Raw genomic sequence first — 12,076 nt, 5'->3', positions numbered from 1 at the left:
ATTCTATTTAGTGTATATCTCACCTCCTAGAATGTAAGCTCCTGAGGTCTAACTTGGATTTTTGTTATTTTTATTTCCAAACACATCCCCAACCCCAGAGCTATGCTTGGCAAATAGTGGATGCTCAAAGAAATATTTGTTGAATTAATGCATGTATTAATGAATAAATCTATAAAAGAGTAAATGAAAAAAATTAAATAGCTAGTTTTTAAAAAGTACATAATATTGTTTTGCAAATAACCACCATTAATATTTTTTACTTTAGATATCACTAATTCCCCGCTTAAACATTTGTAAATACCAATTTAGCCTATGTGATTCATCAAAGTTCTCTCTTCATACATATCCCTGTTAAAAGTTTTCCTTTAGATTCAATAAACATGAGAATTGCTTATACAAATCAAATAACTTCTCTAATATATAAAAATGTAAAAGTATAAACTTTACCAATAATCATATAATACAGTTCTAACTTTTGCAATCAGAGCTTCCAAATCACCTCATTTAAAAATGTTCATTTACTACTGAAGACCACGGAGAAACTCTACAATTTTTCATCTAACCACGTGATAGGTTTTTTTTTTTTAATCCTTGATAGTGAACCATAACAAGGGAAAAGGGACAAGAAGACAAGAGCAAACATTTAGTTTACTCCAAGTTAAAGAGCAACTTAAACTACTTTCAGTTTGCTATGCCTCACGGTTATAGCACCATCTACTGTTTACTATGCATAAATGCTACGAGGGCTGCAAGTACAAGAGTCCTTTGTCACTATGTTTTTAAAAAATGTTCACCCACATGGACGCAATCATGTAAGTGTATGTCTAATTTGATAACAATCACATGTCCAATATGGAAATGTAGAAGTGAAAACTGAGAAATCAATGTGGTATTAGAAAAATAAACCATTTACATAACTCTGAAACAATAATACTCTTTAAGAAAAAAGGACAAAAGCAAAACACAAGTTATTAAAAGGGAAAAAAAAAAGATATTTTAGAACCTTGTTAATGGAATATTTCAAAATGCAAAATTCTATAAAAAGTAAACTATCATATAAAACAATGAGTTTACATTTGAATATCTAAGAGATCCACTTTTAAGAATTCTATATAGCATTAGCCCTTTTTCCCTACAGACAGCATTACAAGGCCTCAGTAAATTAACAACTCCCAGTTAATTACATACATTTTAGTATACTAAAGCATGACTATTTTAGCTTATTCAGTAGTTTGTAACAGATAAATTTCTTTAGTGGCCAATGCCACCGTCCCTACATTTACAATGCTAACATTACTTACACCAATATAGGTTTTCCCGATATCCTAGGATGTCTTAGCATTTCTGACATAGCCTCTTTTGTCTCTTCCATTCTCTCTTCATCACTGGAATCCACAACAAATATTACCCCATAGGATTCAGCATAGTAATTCTTCCAGATTCCCCGAATTCTTATTCCACCTCCCAAGTCAAAGATGGTGACTTCAAACTTTCCTTGTCTAAGGTTAATTTTTGAAAATCCAACAGTGCGAACTACATCTTCAGGGTATTCTGTTTCAAATAATACAAAAAAAAAAAGAAAGAAAAGAAAAGAAAATCTTTAGACTTTAATTGATAACATTAATTTTTCAACTAACATTTTAGCACCAAGTGAAGTATTTAGCATTCACTGACAGAATAAACATTATATGGAAGCATACTGGTCTGGGGACAGGCCAGAATATCAAACTAGAAATTTTACTCCATGCAGATAGGAATCTTTCCTTCTCCTGATATAAAACCCGCACCTGGCATATAATAGGTACTTAATAAGTATCTGTTGAATTAATAAATGAATAAACTCTCTTGCCTTTAAGGCTATTTTACTATCCAAGTTACAAACAACAAAAATGTCAACCTTTCAATACCATAGCGATCCCTAGGGGCTGTTAAAACATCTGTGGAGTTATAAAGAAAACCACGAACACTTAGAAAATAGAAGAGTTTAGAAGAATCAGAGAATGAGAGAAGCTATAAAAATAAGCTCACTCACTCTTTTTTAATTAGCTGAATTAAAGCAATATTTGCAATAAAGAGACGTTTAAGGGCAGCTTACAACAAAAAGTAGATTTCATTCTTTCTATAGGAACATATTTTGGAAAACATAAAGAAGATACAGGATGTATATGAACTGCCAAGGAGTGATAATGACAATACGAGATTTAAAAGATACCTGAGGATCTTAAAAGACATCATAGGAGAGACAGAATTTAGGCCTTAAAGCTGCGTAGGATTTAAACAGGCAGAAGAGGAAGGGAAATGACAAAGTAAAGGAATAAGAACAAATTGAACATTGTGCCTGCAGCAAATCCTTAAGATTAGGAATGCAAACAGAAGAGGGTTCTGAAGATAGAGAACAAGGAGCTATTGAAAATATCTGGCAGACCAATGATATAATTAAGGTGACTGAAATAGTGCTTTATTAAGATTAATCTTGCAAAAGTCTCTAGACTGACCGGAAGTGACAGTAATAGCCTCTTTTCAGAGAGGCATGAAAATAAAGCAATAGAAAAGAGAACTCATGAAAGATTAATGCCCTGCTGACTCATGGCTATAGAGAAGAGTTCAAAATTCATATTTTTCTCTTCTATTTTTTCTTCATCACTGGAATCCACTATAAATATTATCCCACAGAAAACACTGTTCAGAGCTGCATGGTCAAAACAATAGCCACAAGCCACATGAGACTTTTTAAATGTAAATTTAAATAAACTAAAATAAAATTAAAAATTCAGTTTCTCAGTTGCATCAGTTACATTTCAAGTGTTCAAACGCCATATATGGTGGCTGGGTACAGTGGCTTAGGCCTGAAATCTCAGCACTTTGGCAGGCTGAGGCGGAAGGATCACCTGAGGCCAGGAATTTGAGACCAATCTGGGTAATATCTAGAGTTAAAAAAAAAAAAAGCCACATGTGGCTAGTGGTCCATCCTACCGGACAGAGCCAATATAGAACATTTCCATCATTGCAGAAAGTTCTACTGAACAACACTGGTATTTAGAGGGTCTTATTTCCACATTTAGCCAAACATGTGCTATTACAAAGGTTAATTTGAAAGGTATTCGCTAAACTTAAGTGTGACTGAGAAACAGACTTGCAAACACCAATCTCTTGGTAAGCGCCTTAATGCAGTTTACACAGCACCTGAAGAAAGTTAAAAGCCACTACAAGTCATACTTTTGCTAATACTTTCATTACCTAGAAAGAGAAAAAGGTAAAGTTAGACATATACGCAGCATGATTTTCCAGAAAACAGGATTACACTAGGCATTTAAAAATGTGATCTAAGCCTAACCAGAACTAATTTGTGTGGATAAAATAGGCAGTTGTCTTTCAGTATGAATAGAGAGGAACCCCAGGCAATCATCCGTGAAAACAAATCAACTATGTTGAAGTAGGACTAAGGGAACTAACAAGTATCAAACACCTCCTTGGTACCCAGGACTTTCTTAGGCATCAAGGGTGCAAAGAGGTATAAGATACGATTGCTGTCCTCAAAGTACAATGTAATATAGAAAAGCAGAATATTAATAGGAATAACACAGAATTTGTACGTTCTTAAAGAAAAAAAAAAAACCTAGAGATGATAGTGTGCAGGAATTCAAGGGAAGGAAGGTGAAAAAGGGAGGGGCAAGTTATGGTCTAGAAAGGCTTTCAGAGAAGAAATGAAATCTTGAAGACTTCATTGTGAGTGAACACATAAAAGCTACATAATTGTAACGGAGAAGGGAGAACTATATTTTAGGCAGAGGGAGCAATTTAAGTACAGATAAAATGATGGCAATATGCCCTGTAAACCAATTTAGACTAAGGAATTTTTGCAAGGTTATATGGTAGGCAGAGACAGGCCTCAAACAGAGGTCTTCAGGACTGCCAAAGCCTGTTTCTTTTGATATGTGGAACACCTTCTATTCTTTCCTCTGGTTCCTACTCAGCATTTGTGTTTCACAACTTAAGACTAAATGGTCAGGTACAACTTTCCCCATAAATTCTTTTCCGATGATTCTTCCTACTTCTACTGTCATTTTTACCTCTATCATAACACTCTGTCCTCTGCTGATTTCATAATAGCCTATACCTTCCAAACACATGGGACCATGTCTTTGTATCCTTAGCATTCAGCACAAGGTATATAGGGCTCAATAGTACAACACCAAACCACTGAGATAACTGAAGCTGCTGTCCCATACATCCATCCTTTCTTTTGCCCTTCCGTATATTTATCCATCTATCCTTGTATATGTATTTAGGGCCCATTATAGATGAGAAATCATACAAGAACCAGGAACAAAAAGATGCATGGTCCTCAATTCTGAGAATTTCAGTAAAGTACATGTGGTAAGACACCATCTCTAGAAAGTCCAAGATAAAATGCAAATAAATAATCAATAACTTTTTGAGCATTTCTTATAAGCTAAGTACTATGCATGGTTTTAGAAATACAAAGATTAATAAAATCTATCTTCTGATCTCACAGAGCTCTTAGTCTATTGAGGAAATACACACACACACACACACACACACACACACACACACACACACAAATAACTACATATGAAACATATATATATATAATTTTTTTGTTTTGTTTTTTTCTCTTCACAAATCACAAATAACTACAATATAATGAAGACAAGGTAATATCCAAAAATGCTAGAGACCAATCCAAACAAAGAAATTTTGCAACAAAAATAACAATAATTCCCTATTAGGAAACACGATTTGATAGTCAAGAGAATCCTAGATTTTTTTTACCTAGGCTCATGACTGCTTACAAGACTATAATCCCCAACTACTATGGCAGCTAGGGGTGGCCATGAGAGAAGGCTAGCTAGCGATGTGTTGTTCAACATTTGGAGGAGGAGAACCCTGACACATGTATGGTATCTGCCAATTTCCAAAGTATAAATACTTCGACCATGGCCAATTTCAAACTAACAATATGAGGTACCTGAACACAGAGTTGGGAAGAGATATGCATAATGGGGTCTCGCTAGTTCAAAAGTACCCATATGAACAGCAGGTCAGGAACACCACTGCTTCTTGTCAATGACGTGAACTAAAATGATGCAGCAGCTTCTGGTTCAGCTCCTAAAGGAAAGGAGGATGGCCTCCCCTTACCCTTTACCTCTTCTTTGTAGCTGAAATGCACATTTTGTAGTGAACTACCTTCAACCATGTAGGTGAGGGAGAACACTGAGGATGGCAAAGCAAATAGAACACAGAACTGAGTCCTAACACAATGGAGCTGACAAACCCGTCCTAGACTACTTTTGCCTAGGCTGTTATGAGAAAGAAATAAACATCTATCTTGTTGAACCACTGTTATTTTAGGTCTCTGTGAGAACAACTGAACCTGTGTCCAACTAATGCAATTACTGACAACCATGAAGAAGAGAAGTTTGATCCAAACAAGTAAAGTTCCAGGAAGGGGTATTACTTTTATATTAAGAAGTTACTGTAAAAAAAAAGTAGAAAGAATGAAACCTAGTATTTGAAAGCACAACAGGGGGACTATAGTCAATAATTTAATTGAACATTTAAAAACAACTAAAAGAGTAACACAAAGAATAAACGCTTCAGGGAATAGATACCCAATTTTTCATGATGAAATTATTATGCATTGCATGCCTATAAAAAAATCTCATGAACCTTGTAATATACACACCTACTATGCACTCACAAAATTAAAAATAAAAAAGGAAAAAAAGCTATTGTGAATAAAAAAATTAGCTAGGCATTGTGGAGCACACCTGTAGTCTAGCTACTCTGCAGGCCAAGGCAGGAGACAGCTTGAGCCCAGGAGTTTGAGATTACATGAGCTATGATCATGCCACTGAACTCCAGCCTGGATGACAAAATGATACCCTGTCTCTAAAAAAACAAAAAAATATGGACCAGGCTCAATGGCTCATGCTTACTATCCCAACACTTTGGGAGGCCAAGGCAGGAAGATCACTCGAGGCCAGGAGTTCAAGACCATCCTGGGCAACATAGTGAGACTCATCTCTACAAAAAATTTTTAAAAAATAAAAAATAAATAAATAAATAGAATATGGATTTTTAAAAAAAGCTATTGTGACACTACAGATAAAAGAAACTGAGGGTTTGGATTTAGCCAATGGCAACACAGTCAGAGAGGAGGTAGACACATCTGAAAAGAAACTAGCAGACAGCTTTTTCTCAATTTTGCATGGAAACAACAACAAAAGAAGAAGGCTGAGAAGAATCAGAAACAAGTAGAAAAGTAGGTGCCACGGGGAGAGATGTTTGAAGAAGACCTAGGAGCATGGCCCAAACAATTGGGACACCAAAATGAGCAAAATGCCTTTAGAGAATTTACAGCCTGAAGAAGTAGAGAGATACACAAACAAAAGGCAATTAAGTAGTGACCAAGTAGGTATCAGTAAGAACAGGCCACAAAAGCGGACATGGTCAATTCTACTAATCAAGGTAGTAAGGGTTGGGGCAGCTGGGGATTAAAAAGGACTTTATAAAAGAGGGGATTATATAACAAAAATACATCTTTAAAGATCAGTAGATATTCTCTCTAGTTAAAGAACTGAAAACAACATAAAAATATAAAGGAAAGAGAAGGCTTAAATCTGGGAAGTTTCAAGTAGTTCTATGAAATTAGAGTCCTAAAAAAAACTTCAAAGTAAGAAACTGAAGAGTAAATATGGGATGAAGGACAAAAAGAGAATGAAGGGTGGGGCTCAAAGTTGAAGGCAGTTTTGACATTAAGCATTTTCTAGACTCAGAAAAAGGAACTTATGAATATATGGAGGTGGAATATATAAGAGAAAGGAAAGAGGATGTTCTAAGTACGCCCAGTATACATAACAAATTAGGTAATCTGATTAGCACATTCTAAAATGCCTGCTCCCATGAATGTCAGGCTTTAGAGGAATGGATAAAAGGTTAGAAGAAAGAGTCACAGCCTCCAGGTCAAAACTGGTTTTCCACTTGTTTTTGTATGGTCCACAAGCTAAGAATGTGTTTTACATTTTAAATGACTAAAATAAATTAAAAGAAAAACATTTCATAACATATGAAAATTATATTAAATTGAAATTTCAGTGCCGTAAATAAACTTTCAATGGAGCTTAGCCATGCTTATTTGCATACGGATTGTCTTTTTTTTTCCTTTGAGACGGAGTCTCACTCCATTGCCCAGGCTGGAGTACAGTGGCGTGATCCCAGCTCACTTAACCTCCATCTCCCAGGTTCAAGCAATTCTCCTGCCTCAGCCTCAGGAGTAGCTAGGATTACAGGTGTGTGCCAGCACACCGAGCTAATTTTGGTATTTTTAGTAGAGATGGGGTTTCGCCATGTTGACTAGGCTGGTCTTGAACCCCTGTCCTCAGGTGATCCGCCCGCCTCGGCCTCCCAAAATGCTGGGATTATTACAGGTGTGAGCCACCGTGCCCAGCCTGTATACAGATTGTCTATGACTGCTTTCACACTACAGTGTAAAAGTTTTGTAGTTCAGAAGGAAACTGGATGACTGCAAGGTCTAAAATATTTACTATTCAGCTCTTCACAGAAAAAGTTTGCTGACCACTGGTTTAAATGATGGTGAGTGTCCTGTGAAGATGTAACGTAAAAGACAGCACAGACATAGGCTTTAGAAAAATTCATAGACAATAACAGATGATTTACTTCTAATTTACTTAACATTACAGAGTAGCATTTGAGGTGAGAAAATGTTTTTCTCCAACAGTGAGTTTTGCAATCTGTTAATAAATAAATGCCCTTCCACTATTTAGTAAGCACAATGTCTTACTGCAATCATCAGTTTCCAGAAACAAATACACGTTACGCATTTCTCCCAATTCTTACCCTTTAGATCAGTGGCACCAGGGACCAGTTTTGTGGAAGACAATTTTTCCATGGACTGGAGGATGGAGGTGGTTTCAGGATGATTCAAGCACATTACATTTATTGTGCACTTTATTTCTATTATTATTACATTGTAATACATACTGAAATAATTATACAACTCACCATAATGTACAATCAGTGGGAGCCCTAAGCTTGTTTTCCTACAACTAGACAGTCCCAGCTGGGGGGTGATGGGAGGCAGTGACAGATCATTAGGCATTGGATTCTCATAAGGAGCACGTAAACTAGATCTCTTGCATGTGCAGTTCACATAGGGTTCATGGTCCTCAGAATCTAATGCCACCACTGATCTGACAGGGGGCAGCGCTTGGGCAGTAATGTGAGTGATGGGGAGAGGCTGTAAATACAGACGAAGCTTTGTTCACTGGCCTGCCACTTATCTCCTGCTTTGTAGGCTGGTTCCTAACAGCCCACAAAGACCGACATTGGTCCATGGCCCCGGGGTTAGGTACTCACGTTAGATGCCTGATTGGTGATACATTCTAGGTGCCCAACAAAGTCACTAGCATAGATACTGCTATATTGTAGCACAAAGCATTAAATTAAGATTACCTGGCCGGGCTGGGCGTGGTGGCTCATGCCTGTAATCCCAGCACTCTTGGAGGCCAAGGCAGAAGAATAGCTTGAGGCTAGGCATTCCAAACCAGCTTGGGCAACATAGGGAGACCCCATCTCTACCAAAAAAAAACCTAATAAATTAAAAATTAAAAAAAAAGAAGTCTAGCCAGCATTCAATGAGATACACTCAATGAGATGTAGTATGTATGATATTCAATATTCAATGAGATGCAGTATATATGATATAAAGCCATTTAATGATATAGAGGCCTTATCTATAACTTAATTATAAAAATTACTTATCATATTGAAAAAAAGCATCAAGAGATTCAAAGAGAACTATGCTGGCTAACTATACTTCTACTTCTCTTTCATATAAGCACAGGTATGTGACTAACTTCTGGCCAGGAAAATGTAAGTAGAAGATGGATATTCTTAAAAGCAGGGCAGCTCATCTTTTTGAATTTTCCTTCCTATTGTCTAGAATATAGATACTATTCCCTCTTAGCAGATCAAAGGCATCAAGGAGTCTCTGCATCTCTGCATGTATTCAAATCTGAAACATGATAATAGTCTGGTCCCATTAATCCAGAGCCTATTTGCCATATGAGTCACCAGTATACTAAGAATATAAAGTAATGGAGTGCACAGTATCTGTACCAAATTAATAAGGAATAAAGCAACTTAACATAAATAAATAATTCAGAATAATTTAATAGAGTTCAGAAAGCACATAAATATTTTCAGCTTACCTCCTTGGATTCCCTTTGCTGTTGCGGTTTTACCAGCATTATCAAGTCCCACCATCAAAAGAGTCACCTTTCTTAAAATAATAGAAATTTAAAAATCACTTTCTTTGTTAATTTAGTATTGAGGAAAAATAAATGCAAATTCATTAATTCAATCAACATTTAAGGAGCACCTATTAAGCACAAGAAAATCTGTTGGATGCTAGGGAGTACAATGATGAATAAAATATAGATTCACAAGCAAATTCATGAAAAATACCTTTAAAGGATCATCCTTTTGTTCTCTAAGCAAATAAAGCAAAACTGTACAATAGATAATCCAAAGGACAGAGAATAAGGGAAAGAAGGAAGATAGAAAGGAAGGGGGGGAGACAATCTCTGAGTTATCTATCATGGCTAAAGAATCAATTTCCTAGTTTACTGAAAGCTAACAAATTATCACAAATCTGTTTATCTTATGAAAGTACATAACTGTTTTTAAATATGTAGCATCTTACCAAATATAAATTTATATATAATAACATGATTATGAAGTGCTAACATTTTGAGAGAAGGTTACTACAATTGTAAAGTTTAAAATATTTCTCATGATATAGCTAAACTCCACAGGAAAAAAACAAAAAACAAAAAAACACCTAGTTCAACTTAAAAACTGAAAACACATAAGTCCAGATAAATTAAGTAATCTGGTCAAAGGTCACACAATGAATCAGTTACAGATTCAGAACCAGAACCTAATTCACCTAATTCGTAGGGACTTATATGTGGGACAGGTATAAAGGAGCAAACCTATTATACTGATCCTAGTCCTATTAACTTGGTGATTCCATTTACCACTATGTAGTCATTTCTGTTCTAGGCTGAACTTTGCACAATATAAGAGGTGAGGCAGTTCATTACCACCATGGATTTGGAAATGAAAACTGCCTTGGGAATACACAGAAAAAAAGCCACAGCTTAACACAGCTGCCATATTTAGACCATAGGGTATGGTCAATCTCCTACAAAGTACAGTTACTCCTCTTTAGCAATCATCCCACAGAGGGTTGAAAATAGAATTCAGATGGCTGTAAAGGGTGTCCTTTCATTTCTCTAGGCTTTGCTCTCTTGGATTTAGACTTGTAAAAAAAAAAAAAAAAATCAGGCGTACTCGAAGGGGCCATATAACAAAGACAGAAGACAGAGGTGAGAGTATGAGGCAGTCTAGTTATGGGTCACAAGCTGAGAAACAACAAACTTACTATGGCAAAAGCCAAATTGATAATTTATTAAATAAATAATCACTGACCATCTTCTATATACCAGACACCAGTGTTCTAGGTACTTGTTTATTACAGCAACCACCATCATAATAAAACAAAAACAGATAAAGAAATTCTTCCTTGTTAAGCTTACATTTTAGTGACAAAAGACAGCCAGTAATAATATGATAAATAATAAAGTGTAGAAGGTGATTAGGTACTATGGGGAAAAAAATAGAGTAGGGCAAGGTACAAGGGATCAAGGCTGGGGGTGGGAGGAGGAGACAGTTTTACATAGGGCGGTCAAGGCAGACCTCATTCAGAAGGTAAAAATCTGAGCAAGGACTTGAAGGATGGAGTGAGTCATGCACATATTCGGGGCAAGAGAGAACAGCTGGTGCAAAGACCCTTAGGTACAGAAATGCAGGAGGGTCCAAGAATCGGCAAGGAAGCCACTGTGATGAAACCAAGTGAGAAAGGAGCAGAATAGGAAGACAGGAAGTCAGAGACACATCAGAGACCAGTTCATGTAAGCCTATATGCCACTGTGAGGATTCTGACTTCTACTATGAGTAAAATGAATTCCGTATTAATTTCCTTTGTTATCTAGGAGCTTTTATCTTCTCTAGATGTTTCAACCATCCCATACCTAGCAAGGGAAACAAACAGAAGCTGTGTCTATACTTGACTCAGTGCAAGAATAAGGTAAATCACAATAAGCAGCACTCTAGGGTCCCATTCTCAATTGGCTGGTGGTGAAGCCAGTGGGAATGCCACAAAGACCCACAGCAGATTATAGATTTATGGAGAAGAGGTAGTAGGCAGGGTCCAGGAACCTCTATCCATCTGGAAATGTACCTGCATTATCAACTATGAAAAATATGAATTTACTTCCTAAGGAAGCTGCAAGATATTAAGATATTTTAGATAGATATTTAGATAAATTTTAATTTAGATAAATATTAAGATATTTTAGATAAGATATTAAGAAGCTGCAAGATATTTTATTAATAATAAAATATAATTTTATTATTTTGTTTGAATTCATAATTATGAATTAAATAACTCATAGAACTATCAAATATCAAAGACCAAGATTTAAGCACAAAATAACTTCCAAAACAAAATATAGTAAATGACTATTCAGAGAAGATGGATAACATAGCATTTAAAATGAGTAGCTTAGCAAAGCATGGAGGCACATTCCTGTAGTCTCAGCCACTCCAGAGGCTGAGGCAGGAGGACTCCTTGAGCCTGGCAGGTCAAGGCTGTAGTGAGCCATGATTGTGTCACTGTACTGAAGCCTGGGCAACAGAGCAAGACCCCGTCTCAAAAATAAAACAGGCCAGGTGTGGTGGTTCATGTCTGTAATCCCAGCACTATGGGAGGCAAAGGTGGGCAGATCACTTTGAGTTCAGGAGTTCGAGACCAGCCTGAGCAATATGGCCAAGCCCCATCTCTACTAAAAATACAAAGGTTAGCTGGGCATGGTGGCACACACCTGTAATCCCAGCTACTCAGGAGGCTGAGGCTGGAGAATCGCTTGAACACAGGAGGCAGAGGTTGCAATGAGCCGAGATCACG

The 12,076-nt window shown here is 36.5% G+C and overlaps 1 protein-coding gene across 3 annotated transcripts in view; it reads right to left on the bottom strand.

Moving 5' to 3' along the window:
- Window positions 1-12,076, bottom strand: part of ARL13B (ADP ribosylation factor like GTPase 13B) — a 72,182-nt gene that overhangs the window by 47,659 nt on the left and 12,447 nt on the right. Inside the window, exons 2-3 of one of the 3 annotated variants that reach the window (XM_010357311.2) lie at window positions 9,255-9,325; window positions 1,302-1,551 (exon numbers count right to left, since the gene is read on the bottom strand). In XM_010357311.2, coding sequence (XP_010355613.1) covers window positions 1,302-1,551; window positions 9,255-9,325 — 321 coding nt within the window. The remainder of the gene's footprint in view (window positions 1-1,301; window positions 1,552-9,254; window positions 9,326-12,076) is intronic. The other 2 variants (XM_030939850.1, XM_010357312.1) reach the window with 2 other exon arrangements.

This window comes from Rhinopithecus roxellana, chromosome 1, assembly GCF_007565055.1.
Source record: "Rhinopithecus roxellana isolate Shanxi Qingling chromosome 1, ASM756505v1, whole genome shotgun sequence".
NCBI classification, from domain to species: Eukaryota; Metazoa; Chordata; class Mammalia; order Primates; family Cercopithecidae; genus Rhinopithecus; species Rhinopithecus roxellana.
The sequence above is the reverse complement of the archived record's forward strand: the minus strand, read 5'-3'. Positions and strand labels throughout refer to the sequence as shown.